This window comes from Seriola dumerili, unplaced genomic scaffold, assembly GCF_002260705.1.
Source record: "Seriola dumerili isolate Sdu_G_001 unplaced genomic scaffold, Sdu_1.0 BDQW01000242.1, whole genome shotgun sequence".
NCBI lineage: Eukaryota > Metazoa > Chordata > Actinopteri > Carangiformes > Carangidae > Seriola > Seriola dumerili.
In genome coordinates this window covers 7,931,195-7,948,142 of record NW_019174497.1, presented here as the reverse complement: position 1 = coordinate 7,948,142, position 16,948 = coordinate 7,931,195, and the positions used below count along the sequence as shown (strand labels likewise).

The 16,948-nt window shown below is 41.0% G+C and overlaps 1 protein-coding gene across 1 annotated transcript in view; it reads left to right on the top strand.

The window, feature by feature from the left end:
• The window catches only part of LOC111229612 (kinesin-like protein KIF21A), a 59,895-nt gene extending 46,417 nt beyond the window's left edge, over nt 1-13,478 (top strand). Inside the window, exons 25-34 of the mRNA XM_022756007.1 lie at nt 61-115; nt 209-411; nt 1,055-1,168; nt 5,350-5,486; nt 5,920-6,094; nt 7,078-7,242; nt 8,113-8,230; nt 8,489-8,659; nt 9,621-9,820; nt 11,141-13,478. Of these exons, the coding sequence (XP_022611728.1) occupies nt 61-115; nt 209-411; nt 1,055-1,168; nt 5,350-5,486; nt 5,920-6,094; nt 7,078-7,242; nt 8,113-8,230; nt 8,489-8,659; nt 9,621-9,820; nt 11,141-11,231 (1,429 nt within the window). The 3' untranslated portion in view covers nt 11,232-13,478. The remainder of the gene's footprint in view (nt 1-60; nt 116-208; nt 412-1,054; nt 1,169-5,349; nt 5,487-5,919; nt 6,095-7,077; nt 7,243-8,112; nt 8,231-8,488; nt 8,660-9,620; nt 9,821-11,140) is intronic.
• The last annotated feature ends 3,470 nt before the right edge of the window (nt 13,479-16,948 follow it).

Below are 16,948 nucleotides of genomic sequence, written 5' to 3'. Positions count from 1 at the left end.
ATTGTGTTATGTTGTTTTTATTAATACTCACATACAGTATGAAACTCTTTTTTCTTCCAGCACTTTAGCATCAGATCTCATGAAACTCTGTGGAGAGACCAAAACAAGGAGTAAGGTATTACACAGTTTATTGTGTTTATGCCTCAGTTTCCACATAAACCCATCTTCTTTCTAATCCTAATTTTCCACCTTCATCTGTGCTGCACAGGCTCGTAGGAGGACCACCACTCAGATGGAGCTGCTGTACGCAAACTCTGACTCTGCCCCCGACGCGCCCACCGCAGACTTCTCCAGTCCGATGCTGCCGTTAGCTGAGACACCAGAAGGGGGAGGAGACACGGACACGTCAGGCTCATCAGTCAGGGACTACACAGCTCTCTCCCCCGGCTTTTCCTCTAAAATGGGCAGCATGTAAGTCCAGGCCCGGCACTCTTTGCTAACACATTAATTGCTACCTCCTTGCTGCCTGCATGTTTGATGTTGCTGCTTCATCCTCTGCTTCATTTAATTTTGTTTCACATTATTCATGAGCCTCCTTACATCTGTACCTTCCTCCACCTGAGGAGTTGTTTGACGTAAAAGCATGCAGACAGGAGCAAATATTAACATTTGTATGGCCCCTGCATAAACTACCTTTCTAATCCCTTATTACAGCTGAGTGACACACTGGAAGCAAATATACTAACAGACCGCTTTAACTGGCTTATGAAAGGCCATGCTTCAGACCTGGGTGTACATTGACTTGTATATAAAAAAGAGCCTTGGCTGACAGCAATCCATCAGCAGATACAGTAGTGCAATTATATGTTAGAGTAGCACAAAACCTGCACAGTATCCTCAGTAGTTAAAACATGAGCTTGGCGAAGAACCACCTCTGTTTTGGGACTTTAAACATCAGGTAACTGTGTTTCTGTGTGTACTGCATGCTTCTTATTGTTGCCATTATTTTATGTTTGTTTCACATCCTTCTGCTGTTTTATTATTATTTCTGTATACTGTCTTTGTGTTGTTTGTGGATGAATTGATGAAACTGAACGCTCAGTTCTGGCTCCAGAACCTCGTCAGTGGTGGAAAGGCGAGCTCCGGAGCCTTCCCCGCTCTCTCGCAGGAAGACCTATGACAAGGCGTACGCAGCGGCTGACAGGGCAAAGGTCAAGGAGATTAAACAGTAAGAGCTTGGTGCCGATGTTGCGGCTGCAAAGCCAGAAAAATAAGCGAAATAACTTCAACTTCAACTCTATTAATACTTCTTCTCTCGATTTCCTGCTATGCAGAAGCATGTGGTGTCAGACTAAATCACAGATGCTCTTCGCCTGGTGTGATAACCTTTGACCTGCCAAGTTCTATGCTGAATTTAACGTCTTCTTAGAGCTGTAATGGTGATAATTGGTGATACCCTCTTTTCACTCCTGGTACATTTGACTCAAATTCAGTGTTCAACTTGCTAATCAATCCCTCTGCTGCTAAACATTTTAATTATTGAGGAAATCTCTGTCCTTTCCCTTTCCTTGTCTTTGGAGTAAATTTTGTGAGTGAGGGAGAAAGTGCTGGGTGAACTGATCATGTGGAGACAACTTGTATTTACCTGTTAAACATCCAACATAGTAGATTACTTTAAAGTTCATAAGTGTGTTAATTATACTTTTGAATAGTAATCACTCAATATGTCTTTTTTTTGTTGGCATGACGTGCACATGCTTACCTCTGTGCTTTGTGCACACGAGCTGTTTGCCAACCTGACGCACGCATGGTCAGTGTGAGTGCATGTGGTCAGTTTGAGAACTGAATATCGCTGCATTCATGTCATATGGCAAAGCCAGTAAACGCCACTTTATTACATGGCTGTTTGTGATTTCACAGAGAAGATGATCCATTATTCTTTTTTAAAGATTGTTTTTTTATTTGGAAATGTTTTCTTTGTTGATGGAGGAAATAACTAGGAAGTAGAACAGTCTCTGACCAGACTTGAATCAGGCTGCTGCAACATTGTGTGTTTTGTCCACTGGGCCGCCAGAACAGCACCTGACAGAATAAACCCTTGAGGCTACGACATGGCATTTACTCTGCCACCACCCTCGGGTGAAACATGACATTTTTAATGGACGAGGATCTAATTAGTCTTTTTTTTTTTTTTTTACACAGTGCTCACTGCACGAGCATTATAGCTTCACACATGCTTGGCTATTAATAGATTTAAGCTGCTGGTAGAAGATACTTTGATGAAACATGTTTTATGTCAGTAATATTTACATCTTCACACCAAAACCTCCAGGTCATTTTCCCGTGTTACAGAGAGAAACCTCCAGAACAAATTATTCACAACATTAAAGGAATGTATGTTGGACAGACTGTAAAGCCTTTTGATTTGGGTTTTATAAATAAAGTTGACTTGAATCGAGTTAATGCTGACACCAGACCACTGAATCCCTGTTTAGGCTTTTAACTACTGTAAAATGTTTTCTGGAGCTCTGGTGAGGCAGGAACCTCTGTTACTGGATATGTTGACAGAATGATACTGGTCTGAAATAAAAAATACTGATAAACCCAGTAAAGCACATCGAGCAGTAAATCTTTACAGCTTCAGATGAGTTTGAACGTACAAACACTTTACTGTCAAGCTGTGCTGACAGTTGCTCCCCTATGACGTGAATGCAGCATATGCGTCCTCCTTCTGTCTTCATGTAGTCCTCCCACACTTCTGCCACCAGTGTGTAAACAGCTTAGCACACACTTTAATTATGCTGCAGCTTAATTGGCAGCCCCACTGTCTTCCTTCACAGCCCAGTCATCAGGAACCTGAAGAGCAGCCCACCACTTCCTGTCCCCCCAACCGCTCGTCCCAGTAACCACGTCGTCGTGTTTAGCCGTATGACAGGGTATCTGGGGCGTACTGCATGCGTCCTGCAGGATAAGTAAGAACCAAAGATAAGTCAAATCGACACCAGCCTGACAGAGAGTCAGATTAGAGCTGGGGATGAAGCCAGGGCCACTGCACTCCAGAATCTGTCAGTTCCTCAAACATTGGCTAAAATCTGTTTCCTGTTAATGTAGCAATTAAGCACTCATGTCGATATGTACAAGTACGGACACATTCTGATCATGAAGTGAAGTATTGTCATCATTTTGATTATCGTGTAGTGTTTTGCAATCTAAAGTGCACACTGTCAGTACAAACCAGACTGTACAAGTGTCCTAACACATTACTAGTGGTGTCGCGCATCTTAATGCATATTGTTACTGATCAAAGCATACCCTAGATCTGAAAATCTATGTTCCACCTTCCATGCAGTCGTTCTTTTCCATTCATTTAGCGGTAATGAATATAATGGAAATTGATTTAAACAGACTTGCAGGTGACAGTTCATCATAGTAAACATCTAGTTTTCAGATGCAACACGATGATGTCAGGTGTTTACAGCCGTTTTCAACGACATCCTCAATTTCGACCATTGACCACACGCTGTCCTGCCATATACTAGTTTGTGACCTACTCTTGTTTTTGGTCAGAAGGATTCTTCAGTCAGATGCCAGAAGACTTTCATTTTTAATCCAAGAAAGAGCTTAATATCAAATTTATTTTTCCATCACGTCCTTGTTTTCTTGATGTTTGATAAGGAAGTGTTTTCAAAATAAGAGGTTTACAAATGTGTTCCTGTGGCTGTGTCCAAAATCACTCCTGTTGACTTCCTTCCTTATTTTCTGCATAATAAACACCCAATAGTCTTTATACAGTAGTCGGTAGTACATTAAGATTTCAGACACTTTTATTTACAAATAGTAGTTTACACGTCTATCAGATTTAAAGCATTGAAGCAAAAAGTAGTTTATGTGCCATGGACGCAACTGCTGTGTTCCCATTGTGGGACTTTTTGAGGGCACCACAGAATATTTCTTCTTCTCTTATAACAATAACAAAACAGTTGTTCTGGTGTGACCTGGCTGCATAGAAGGTAGAAAATGTTTGTAGCTGAGGTGTGCTACACCACTGGTAAGGTATAGACTAACGTTACATGATTGTTTTGATTTTAAAATACTTTATCATTCATGAGCTCGAACTAGAATTAGCTCTTGTTGAAGTTCAGTTGTACCAAATAAAGATTGATGAGGAAAAAATTAAGGAACATGATAAGAACAGGAAGTAATTAGTGTTTCAGGAGCTATCAGGAGCTAATCAGCTCTCAGGTTTATTGGATATTCTTTTCCACCGCAGGATGGACGGATGCCTCCACCTGTCCTCCAACCACATCCTCCGCTCTGGTTCTCCTCCTCATTCCGACCCGCCCAAGTACAACTTTGTTTTTTATTTGTCACAAGGTCCTCTCAGACTTCACCTGTGGTGCTCAGGGCAGAGGTGAAGCTGAAACACAGATGCATATGGTGTGGGTTCCACCCTCTTCTCATCATGACCGACACTTGTGTGGACAAATGTCACAGCTGAGTGTGGCTGTAGGGCGGAGAAGCAGCTCATCAGACCGTCCAGTAACCAGAGCCTCCCAGAGGTTCCCCCCCTCACTGCTGTGGTGTCCTTGTGCATGAACCAGACACAACCAGTTAATGTGGTTAAAAACCATGGATGGATATCCTCTCTGGGATCGGTGGATAATGACAATAAACCCAAACAGTGTAATCTTGTTAAGCTTATTACTGCTATCGAGCCTGAACCCTCAACCCTCTATTTATTAGTCTTGTTTCATCTCATTGGAGCTTTTACTTTTCACTCTGCGGCTCATTTAAACCTCATTCATCTACAAGTCCTGACTATCGACGTCTTGATCTGTGGCACACCACCAGCTCGTCCTGCTGCTCCTCTGACACTGACAGAAACAACTGTTACAGAGCAGTGGCTGTACAATTACACTATCAGATGCCAATTTGTCAACACAAGCAGCCAATTAGAGATTGATCTGAGTTCTTGTGATGCTTTTCAACTTGCATCCCATGATGATCCAGCACTCCTGCTTTCCAATGATCGTCTGTCTTTGTGTCTTTGGGTGTTTGTTTTAAATCTATTACGAGCTGGACAAGAGAAGCATCTGAAGATACAGCCGTATTTTTAGATCCTTCTTCTTCTTCAGCATAATAAGGGTGACTGTTCACAGCTGTCTCCTCATTTTCTTCTGGACTGTTACTGTCATTTCTCTCTGTTTTTGATTTGCAGCGTCGTGCTGATCAGCCACGAGAGCTGCATGCTGTGCATGACTCTGGTTGTGTGGGTGTGATTTAGCTCTGCGCTGCACTCAGACTTTTAGACAGGGTTATGTCAAAACTGTACCAACTGATGATTGTGTGTGTGTGTGTGTGTGTGTGTGTGTGTGTGTGTGTGTGTGTGTGTGTGTGTGTGTTTTCAAGGGGCGTGATTAACCCGGTGCCACCCACTAAAAGCAGCCGCTCGGCGACGTTGCAGTGTGTCCATGTGGCAGAGGGACACAGTAAAGCTGTTCTCTGTGTCGACTGCACTGATGACCTTCTCTTCACTGGATCCAAAGGTCAATACCCACAACCCTCCCTGCCTCCTTCTTTCCTCACTCTAACTCTTTTTATTTATACACTTTGACACGCTGTTATATAACAGCAAATAAAACCTGACAGGAACTAATTAAGATTTTCATCTGCACAGTATATAAATAAATGAGCTAATGAAATAAAATGACATCAGACAGAAAGTAAAACTCTTATGCTGGAGGAGCTTTTAAACGTGATAAACTGAGGTAAATAATACAGGCAGTCAGCTCCACAATTATACCCACAGATAAATCAGCTGCTGTGTTTGGTTTTGTTATAAGGGAGAACCTGTACCATGCTGTAAGATTAACTTCCTGTCAGTCTTGATCTTGAGCTGTTCTCTGTTGCTCCTCCTCTGAGCTCTCTGCCTGTATTTCTAATGATGCAGTAAATGACAGACTGTGTGTTGTCCTGCAGACCGGACCTGTAAGGTGTGGAACCTGGTGACGGGTCAGGAGATAATGTCCCTAGCCGGTCACCCCAACAACGTGGTGTCAGTCCGCTACAGCTCCAGTTTGGTCTTCACTGTCTCAACCTCCTACATCAAAGTGTGGGACATCCGGGACTCGGCCAAGTGCATCCGAACTCTAACGTGAGTGTGACTGTCTCGATGCCCTGTACGGTGGCCCTGAGAGCTCAACACACTGCAAACAGACAAAACACAAACCCATTCAGAAAACGTCTTCATCAGTTTGACAACACATGCACTGCAAGTACTCACAACACAACCGAGGTGTTTCCAGCGGAGACTAAAAGGTGATGAGGGGGCGCCCCAGTGGTTCACCTGGTCGAGGGCGTAGCATGAAGGCGTAGTCCTAACCGCAACGGCACGGGTTTGAGTCCAACTTGCATCATACATCATGCATTCATGTGCACTTGTCCAATGCTTTTAACCTCAAAGGTCACAAAGCATTAAACAACAACAGGTTCATCACTTTTACTGTCCCCCTGGAAACATTTCAGTCGTGTTGTGAGTATTTGCATTGCATGTGTTGTGATGTGCATGTTTTCTGAATGTGTTTGTGTTTTGTCTGTTTGCGGTGTGTTGAGCTCTCAGGGCCATCATACATTTGGCTTGTCATTTTTAGCAGAACTTCAGCACGAGCCTGATACACTGTATGTTCTCACCACAAGCAGCTAAACAGGACACACAGGTTCACTCCATGCCGTTACATTTTCCATACATGTTGAACTCACATTGAACTCCCTGCAGTATGAGCTTGGTTATGTTTTGCTTTATTTACTTTATGTATAAAGTGACAAGAGGTGTAGAAGGAAATGTATGTGTTTGTCACCCTTGTTTAAAAATCTGTGAAAATATACAAATGTGTTAAAAGTTCCTAATTCTTCCTAATTAAATCTTAAAATAAAATATAGCACCAGAATTCATCAGTGTGCCTTAAAGCTGCAACACTGTCATCTGTTATGAAAGTGTTATGAGATTGTGTTGCTGCAGCAACAGCATTTAATGATTTCATCAGGAATTCTTGACAAGATCACAAGTCTGGGTGAGTGGAAGAGTGTTGTTTTTCTACCTGATGCAGGTTCATAAATGTTTCATACACGTGTCCTCAGGTCCTCTGGTCAGGTTAATGTTGGGGACATCTGTGCATCTAGCACCAGCCGAACTGTCGCCATCCCAGCAGGAGAGAATCAGATCAACCAGATCGCTCTCAACCCCAACGGGACGGTTCTGTACGCCGCCGCTGGAAACTCAGTCCGAGTCTGGGATCTAAGGAGGTGAGCACAGGGGCTACATTATATAATGTTATTGATGTGTTTCCGGACACTCAGCAGGTGATGTGTATATTGAGATTAACACAAACATGCTGCCATACTAAATGTTAATGGAAAATTAGATCAGTCATTTTAAACTTTGAGACTGTTTATATTGGTAAAAGTAGTACGTTGCCCTCTTTCTTAAAGAACATGGATATGTGATGATTCACTCAAAATAATATTATTAGTCGCCAGAAAGCTGCATTTTTATTGCAAGACAATGTCAGTGCAAAGATTTTGTTTTGTGTATTGAAAGCCAGACTGACATGAACCCTGCAGGCTGTGTGTTTATCATTCCCACCACCTCTTCTTCACTTCCCACGACACCTCTGCACCACTGTCTGATGCATCTCACACACACACACACACACACACACACACCTTGAGTTGATAACAAAGCCCAATCTATTTTAGCTGCAGACTGTATGAAAACCTGGCTGGTATCTAATCCATCCCTGTCATCCATCATTAGCTGACTGCTGTTAGTTTTGATGAATTGCCTTTTTTCACTTTGAAAATAACAACAGCTGATAACTGACGGACTGGATGATTCAAATAAGTTTGAATCAATCTGACCTGCAAGAACACACTGTAATTTACGCTGAGATTGAACACTGCTAACTTTATTCACAGACTTTGTGTTTGCCCACATGAAACCTTTTAAACATTATTGGGCTGTTTCTTCAGTAAATGTGTAACAGTTCACCTGCTGTAACTTAAAGGCTAAAAGTGTTTTGTAATGTCATGTGATCAGGTTTTGTGTTGGTCAGATTTAGACACTGGGATTTTAACTGTTGAATGGAAGCATTGATTAACATTTGTCTCTGCCAGATTTGCCTCCACTGGGAAACTTACTGGTCACCTCGGCCCAGTAATGTGTCTGACTGTGGATCAGTCCGGAAACAACCAAGACCTGGTGATCACCGGGTCCAAGGACCATTACGTTAAGGTGTGTTTCGTGTGTGTGAGTCCTGGTGAAGACGGCATACATTTAGACTCTTTGTTCAGCTAAAACATCCAGGAATTCAAAACAAGGACAAGCCACATCACACAACATTTAACTGGTTTGCCTTGAGTGCAATAAAAGTAATATTCTAATTGTAAATAAAGAGCTGCTGCATGTTTCACTTGATAATAAAATGCTCTTTGATTTCACAACAAAGCACACATGTTCCACCTCTAACATGTGTTGTTGTGGTTGTTGCAGCTGTTTGACGTGACTGAGGGCTCTCTGGGGAGCATCAGCCCCACACACAACTTTGAACCGCCACATTACGACGGTATCGAGTCTCTGGTGGTGCAGGGGGACATGTTCTTCAGCGGCTCCCGAGACAACGGCATCAAGAAGTGGGACCTGGACCGCAAAGACCTGCTGCAGGTACTGGATGAGTTAAATGGTGCATACGGCTGCAAATACATCACAAAAATAGACTGAGGAGACTGAGTTGGTTGAGTAAGTAACGTAGGTTTATTTGTGTATCATCTTTCAACCATAAGACATTTCAAAGTGCTTTACGTAGTATAGGAAGAGGCAATAAGAGAAGGTATAAAAGAAACAGAAGGGAATGTAAAAAAGAATAAAATAAAATAGAACGTATATAGATATATATAAAACAGAAGAATAAAAATACATTTTCAATCTCCCACAATAGATACAAATGTATATCTTGCCTATATCAAAATTTTTATTTTATTTTGTGTTTTTTGGCTGTTTTTTGGGGGAGGGCTTTTTCCATCACTACACCAACACAGCACTTTGTTCAGCTGTGTTCAGTGGATTACCTAAGATAAAACTTTGCCACCGTTAACTTTCAATTATTAAAATAACGCAAATGATCATTCTGGAGTTTTTTTCTGACAGTTTTGACCATAGTTCATTTCTTGTTGTGTCCTACTGATAAGCATTATTGCCTTTTCAGATGTTTCCTCCCTGGTATATTTGTAAAGTTAGACACTGATTTCACTGTATAAAGTCTCATAATGGCTGACACACTACTTCAAAAGAACAAAAATACATGAGAAAGAGATTCTGTCATGAGTCTTTACATGAAAAAGTTTTAAGGAAATCTAAATTTCAGAAAGTCTTTGCAGCAGCTGCTCAGAAGAATTCACTGGAGCACACAAATGAATTTTACTATCACAGAAAATAACCTTTCATCTGTACAAAAGTCTTATTGTTCTGCAGAGAGACTTTAATTTACCTGCTCAGCTGTGAGAGAACAGACTCCTCGTGAGTTCCCGTGAAGTTTAAGAAACGTTCAGTCGATGGTGAGACCGTTTACAGATTAGACTGGTCTCAACCTTTTCATTCAACCCACACTCGTCTTTGTCTCCATCAGCAAGTCCCTAACGCTCACCGTGACTGGGTGTGTGCACTGGGCGTCGTCCCCGGCTCCCCTGCCCTGCTCAGCGGCTGCAGAGGTGGGGTGCTCAAGCTGTGGCACACGGACACACTGGGGACCCTCGGGGAGCTCAAGGGTCACGAGAGCCCCATCAACGGAATTTCTACCAACAGCAGCCACCTGTTCACCGCCTCAGAGTGAGTCTCACACACACACACACACACACACTTTAAGATAGTTACGCTTTGGCTTCAAGATAGTTTACAGATACAATTTTAAATTGTTGTTTTCTACACAGTATATTTCTTCATTCACTTATTCACTTGCCCCTGACTATTCAAATGATGAGCTGCACAGTGATGTCCCTGGTTGACCTCACAGAACCACAGACTCTCTGCTGGTCACTTTACCAAAAACTCAAACTTGCCTTTACCAAGAATCTGTTACTGCCCCCCAGATCCAATTTACAGCTCTTTGCTTTTTTAAATGATTTTTTACTTCTGCGTTTTTCTGTTGAAAACAAAATGGATCAGTTCAGTTTGGATGACATGGACATGTTCCTGAACTGCAGCACAAAGCAGGAATTGAAAAGCACCAAATATGATGTCAGAAAATAAAATCAGCCGTCAATGAAAGAAAGCCAGAGTATTGATTTTAACTCCAGTAAGGGTCAGAGGGGGTGAGTGTTTATTGATTTCTTCAGATTTTCTACAGTAACACAGCAGATTGTTATGTTCTCCTGTGTTACCAAACTGTGCACTGCTGACTCAGCGTTGGTTTGAATTCATTTAGGTTGAAAAATACACACAAACAGAAACTGGACCAAAATACTTCAGGGATGAGGATTATCATTTATTGTTCATCACTGTCTCAACTGCAGCAGTTTCTCACTACTTGGCAGTTTTTTTCCTTCCTACTTTGCTCTCTTTCTCTCTCTGATGTTTCTTAGCATCGGCCTCTAGCAAGTTCGTATTAGAGACCCGCCTTCTGGTCATTCAGCAACCAATCATTAAGACAACTGACCACAATCTGACCATGACAATATGTTAATCAAAGACAAAAACTGTTAAAAGAATAAGAACAAATTGAGGTAAGAAAGCATCAGTGAAATGCCTTAGAGAAGAAATAGGTGTGGAAACAGGGCGACTCTTGACCAGAGTCCATGACCTAGAGTCAGTCAACACCCAAGCTGCAGTTTCAAAAGTTGGATCCTTTGCCCTTTAATTTGCAAGCGACGATCGTTTGTAATGTGACACAGCTGTCATTTGTCTGCATGCGAGCAGTGCCAGCAAAGTGCTTTTGTGAAACAGGACCCTGGAGTGTAAAACTTGACAGGGGCACAACCAGTTTTGGTGAAGTCATGATATATGTTGGAGCCAAATACTAATTTATGCTTTTTGAATTCAATCAAGTTGTGATTTAATTTAATCCTAAAGCTCTGAACCAAGCAGCTTGCTCTCTGTGCACCTGGTCTATGACTTCCCTGCCACTTACTTTTGTGTGTTTCTGTCTTGCAGTGACCGGACCGTGAAGATCTGGCGTGCTCGCGGTGGACTAGACAGCACCTTAGAGACGGTTGACAATGCAGACGAGGTGGCGAGTAACTGAACGCAGCGCCACCCGCTGGGTTTGACTCTGGAAGGACATTAACAGCATCCTTTGATGCTGCTTCCCTGCACTTTGACCCCTACCCTCTGACGCCCAACGCTCACTCCTGAGAGACACACACACACACACACACATACACACACCGTCATTGCCATGTAACCTGCGCCAAGAGGAAACGCTAAAGTAACGTTGTCTCAAGAGTAACTAACACAATAACTGTTTTGTTAGACTCTGTACTCTCAGAGGCTCCTGCTAATCAGACTTAGGTCACTGTATTGTTAATGAATCTTTTCTCTCTCTGTTGCGCTGTAGGCAGTTCTTCACCCTGAACCTTGAGAGGAACTTGAACTCACAAGACGATTATTTAACACTCAGAAAACATCTCTGCAGCTCAGCATATATTCAGCGTTGTGCCAGGAAACAATGCATCCACAGACACACAATTACCCAGGGGAAGGGTAGCAGTGTGTGTGGTTAGATTAGATAAAATATACAGGAAGTTGAGTGTTAGAGGAGAAAAAGGTGGCAGAGCTAACAGGTTGGTAGCTGGTCTTCACAACCCAGTTCTCCAGTTTCTTGGGATTGTTTCTCTGCAATTGAAGCAGAACCAATGTCCCCGCGCTCCTTTTCCCAATGAACAAAAGTGGCTTTACTGTATGTGAATAAGACAAATCACCCTTCACCCTTAACTCCCCTCTCCTGCTTTTGTGCTCTTCTCTTTTTCAATTTCTGCAGCTGCTTCAGATCAGCAACCAAAATTGTGCGACTCGTTGTCTTTGCTGTCCTGCACCGCACTCGTGAACAGATCACATGTCACGGCAACACTCCCACTTCACACAAGAGTTTGACATTTTGTGAAATGAGATTATTTGTTTTCTTGCTGAGAGTTAGAGGAGAAGATTGATACATGTCATGGGTCATTATGTTAAATGTAAGCTATAGCCTTAGCTTAGCATAAAGCCTGGAAACATGGAGAAACAGCTAGCGCTAAAATTTGCGTACCAGCACTTCTGAATCAATGACTTACACATTATGTCTTGTTTGTTTAATCTGTACAAATGTGTTAAAGTGTAAAATGACAGTTTGTGGTTTTACAATAACTATTTTTTAGCCAGGCTCAGTAACTTTCTTTTCCTGCTCCATTTTTACACTTTGGATTTTGTTGGATTAAACGAACAAGATGTAATAACAGTCAGTGACCTTTGGCGGTGCCGTTACCTGTTTCCATTGCTTATGCTAAGCTAAGACAACTAGCTGTAGCTTCATGTTCACTGTTTAGACATGATAGTGGTATTGATTTTCTCTTCTAACTCTGTGGAAGAAAACAAATAAAAGTATTTCCCAAAATGTCAAACTATTCCTTTAACTTTTGAGCACTTGTGAAAATAGACCTAATAAGTGTTTGACGTAAACTTAATCTTTCTTAAATATGAGCAGGTTCAGCGTTCGAGGATCTTCTACACTTGTTGTCCATGTTTCATCGTGTGTAAAAAATGTGTGTTCACTCCTCACACGTTGCTATTAACGCTCACATGAACCTACACTGCTGAGTTGTCGTCTAACTTCCACGCTGCTAAGTCGTGTGCTCACCTTCTTCCACCCTATAAGAGGGCTTCGAGTCGTGGACTCCGGGTGAGGTCCGCTCGGTACCGTAGCATTGTGTATGTGTATATATGTAATAGTATTTTTTTTTGATTGTTTTTTTGAGAGGAGAGTCCTTCAGACTCTGCCCGATTTGTGAGCCTAACCACGTCGACTGATGTCTGTCTCCCAGTTCTGATCCTTGTGGGGCCTTCCTGGAGACTCTCGTGGTCTCCCTGATGTAACTGATCTGTTTGTCACGATTGTGTGCTGTCACTTTTGAATGTTCAGTGAAACAGCAGCTGTAGGCGTTATTCAAATACATATCTAATGTATGTAAACAATGTATTTAAAAGAAAAAAAAAAAAAACCTGACTGAATGTTAGTTTTGTGGGACCACCGGTCTGAACGCGGTCTCATGCCGACAGGACCAGAATTGGCAGGAAGACTGATGAGCGGCATCAATAATGCCAAGAATAGAGCTTTTCCTCCAGTGAGGTGGCGAGTTGTGTTTAGTGGCCTATGGTTAGTTTTTCTTTTTCTTCTTTTCGTTTGTTATGCTGTCCCTGTTACACACATCCTGGGCGTTCCCCTCTGGAGTTTTAGTTGCCATCCCCACATGGCAGACTCTGTAGCGATTCTAATGTCAGATGCCTGGTGAGAATAAACGCCATCTGTCAAAAACAAACTATGCTGTGTGGTTTTTAAATTCTCATTTCTTTCATTTAATATTATCTGAACGTTTGTTAGTATTGCAATTTCTATATAAATGTCTATTGGATTTTCTTGATTTTAGATATAAAGCTTTTTATTTCTTATTTTGGTAACACTTCACTTTAAATCTACCTAATTAATATTCATAAGCAGTATATACACATTTAATAATTTAATTAAGGACTTACAACACAAGGCATAACATAACTTCTTGTGGAGTAAATTTAAACTTAAATTGTTGCAACTATACTAGCATTTATTATCTGTATCTGTTCATCTATATTGTTCTAGTAGATTTTACAGATACAGGCTGATTCTTAACACAACTACTTCTGTTATCAGTCCCAGATTATTAACATCATGTTTCTTGTTCTTGGGGATTTCATAATGTAATAACATCTCAAGGTTCTCCCAGAATCTATTACAATACCTGAAGATGCACAAATAAGCGTTTATGTTTCAATCTCCATCACTGGTACTAGTATTATGAATTATGCATTGAACTTTGCCCAGCCCACAGTCACTTTCCATACAAATCAGGACCACAGTTCTGTGTTTCCAAACAGTGAAAGTCCAAAAATGGAGAACAAAATCTCTCAATCAAATCTTCAGATCATCATTGACAACAGAATTCATAAATCACTGACAAGGACAGATATATAGTTCTGCAAAATCTGAATAAATGCTGATTAAATTATCCATCTCCTTTTCTTCTCCAGGCTTTTGAGGCAAAGCTAGCAACCTTGAACAACCACTCCAGTATTGCAGCCAGAGGTTATTCATTTTTATGTCTTTTTCCTGCTCTGACTTTTCCTATATCACTGTCTCCTGTAAGTAAAGCTGCTTTCTGTGAAACAGAACATGGTTTAAGAGAGAGGTGTTGCTCTCCGATGACTGACGTAGTGACAATCGACCACAAGATGGCAGTAGCAGCACCTGCAAGACTGACCAGGGATAGAGGAGGTAATCCTCAGAGCTGTCGATGTCCAATAATACTTCGACTGACTTTTACCTGTAGAAAAGCTTTTATTCCTCCACTGACAAGCCCCAGATTAACCTGCAAGGAGGCCGCAGGGCAAAAATTAGTCGTGGGCCCTTTTTGCCCACACAGTAATTTGAATAAAAACAAACCTATTTAGGAATTTGCACCACATATGTTTTGGCACAAGGCTCCCTCAACAATCATTATCATTAATAATCTGCCTTAGCGTTGTAGTTTTAAATATCAATGAAAACTGCCGGGGCCCCTGAGGGTCTGGGGCCTGGATGTTTTGCCTGGTAGGAAATCAAACCTTACTGTCAACATTACAGGAAACCAGCAGCGAGGAGTGTAATGGTTGAAAAACTTTACACGTTACATGTTGGTTTAATGTAATTACTTAGTTTTACTCGTTTATGTTGGGTAATGATGTTTTACAACACTACATCAAATCTGAACAGTTGCAGATAGAAATTACCTCACTGTTAATATAATAATTACAGCATTATTCATAAGATTTTTTATGCAGAAATACCCATGCCTTGGGGCAGTTTTAGTTTCTGCAGCTGTTTTGCAGGGGGCAGTTCTGAGTGAGAGTCGGGGCTAGTTGCCTATGAGATGTTAGCAGTTCCACCAAAGAGATATTTCCCCTCTAAACTTTTCAGATGCTTCGTTTAAATAAGTGTTTCAAGCTCAAAGCAGTAAAAAAATTTGAATTCATTCATTATTCATTCATTCATTATGTATTTTTTCACTGTAAATTTTCAACACAAAATTTTTCAGCTACAATATGAAACATGATACATACAATGATCAAAAAGTAGAAAACTCTTAAATCACCTGACCCCTTCTCAAAACAAATGACATAAATGGTCTGCCAGTGCTTTTAATAACCCTTTGTGTATGTGTGTGTGTGTGTGTGTGTGTGCGTGTGCGCCCCAATGAACACATCAAATAATTCACAGGAAAGCAGTGATTAGAGACAAGTCCCAAAAAAACACAAATAAAGTATCAATTCAATACAAATCTCTGTAGCAGACCTGATTTTCTTTTTCTATATATATATAATTATATTATAAATGTATTATGAAAAAATATTGTATATGGTGGGAAATATAATATTCAGTATTATCACAACCCATCAGATTTATCTCGTAATAGTATATAAAATATATAAAATAACATATCAAACATCTTGCTGATAATATTTCTGTACTTTTAATGGAATAAGATATTGAATGCAGGACTTTTCCTTGTAATGATTTCTACATTGTGTGATTGGTACATTTACCAAAATAAAGGATCTGAATACTTCTATATAAGATGATATAATTCCACTGAAAGGCAACATGATAATACTGACTCCCTGCATAATGTTTGGATTGTAAAGCCCAGATTTTGGGCTACACAGTTAAAAATGACTTATCTAACAAATCACATTGTGTCACAGTGTCTGGCACCTACAGTAGATGTGATGTTGTCACAATCCAGTGAGAACACTTATACAAAGACTTTGTTCAGAAGCCTAATGAACGACTTGGGAGGCCATCAGAAATCTGCAGGACTGTCTGACAGGCAGCACCAATCACCGGCCACCTGATGTGAATGTTACAGTGTTGAGTGTGTGTGGATGTCACTGAGGTTATGTTGGATTGAATCTGACCCGAAACACTTCAGAAGACTCAACAGCACTTTAACTTTGTCCCAAAGCTCCAGACACAACAACTGTGAATGACAAATACTGTTTTAAATCACTTAAACCAACTTAGAGCTTGTTAAATAAAGCCACCACCTTCAGTGTCCTCTGCTCCAGTGCTACAGCTGTTCACTGTTAGCTTATCCAGCTGGCTTTTTCACAGACATCACATGTGCTCATTGGTCAGTGGCCTCTTTCTTTGATGTAAGTCTATCAATCCTCATTAAAAAAACAGCACAATCAGCTGTTTCTCAAGATGCAGAGATGTGCACATTTTGACTCCAGCCCTGCTGCTGCTCATTGCTGAGCAGATCTCCGCCCCTCAGAGAGAGATTCTGACCTACCTCAGCATAAATTGACTTAAAAGACCCTTTTTACATTGTACCATGTACATGTACTATGTCAGGTGATTTTTACTGAGGGTGCTGAACCTGTGGTTCTGCTTGGTCCTATTAATCAGTAATAATCTTTTACTAAAAATAAACAGATTTTGTTTGTTTTGGCTCTGAAAGCCCATCTAGACATGTCTCTATGTTTTGTAAAAATGCAAACTTATGAAAAATAAAAACCCTGTAACACTGCAGGACACAGCATAAATACTAGAGCTGCAGAGATAAGTGAATTAATCAATGAGTTAACCATCAAAAAACATAGTGGGGTCCAGTATTTTTGAAATCCGTTCATTGTTTGAGTCATTTTCAAGCAAAACCATCCAACATTTGATGGTTTCATATTCTCAAATTGTCA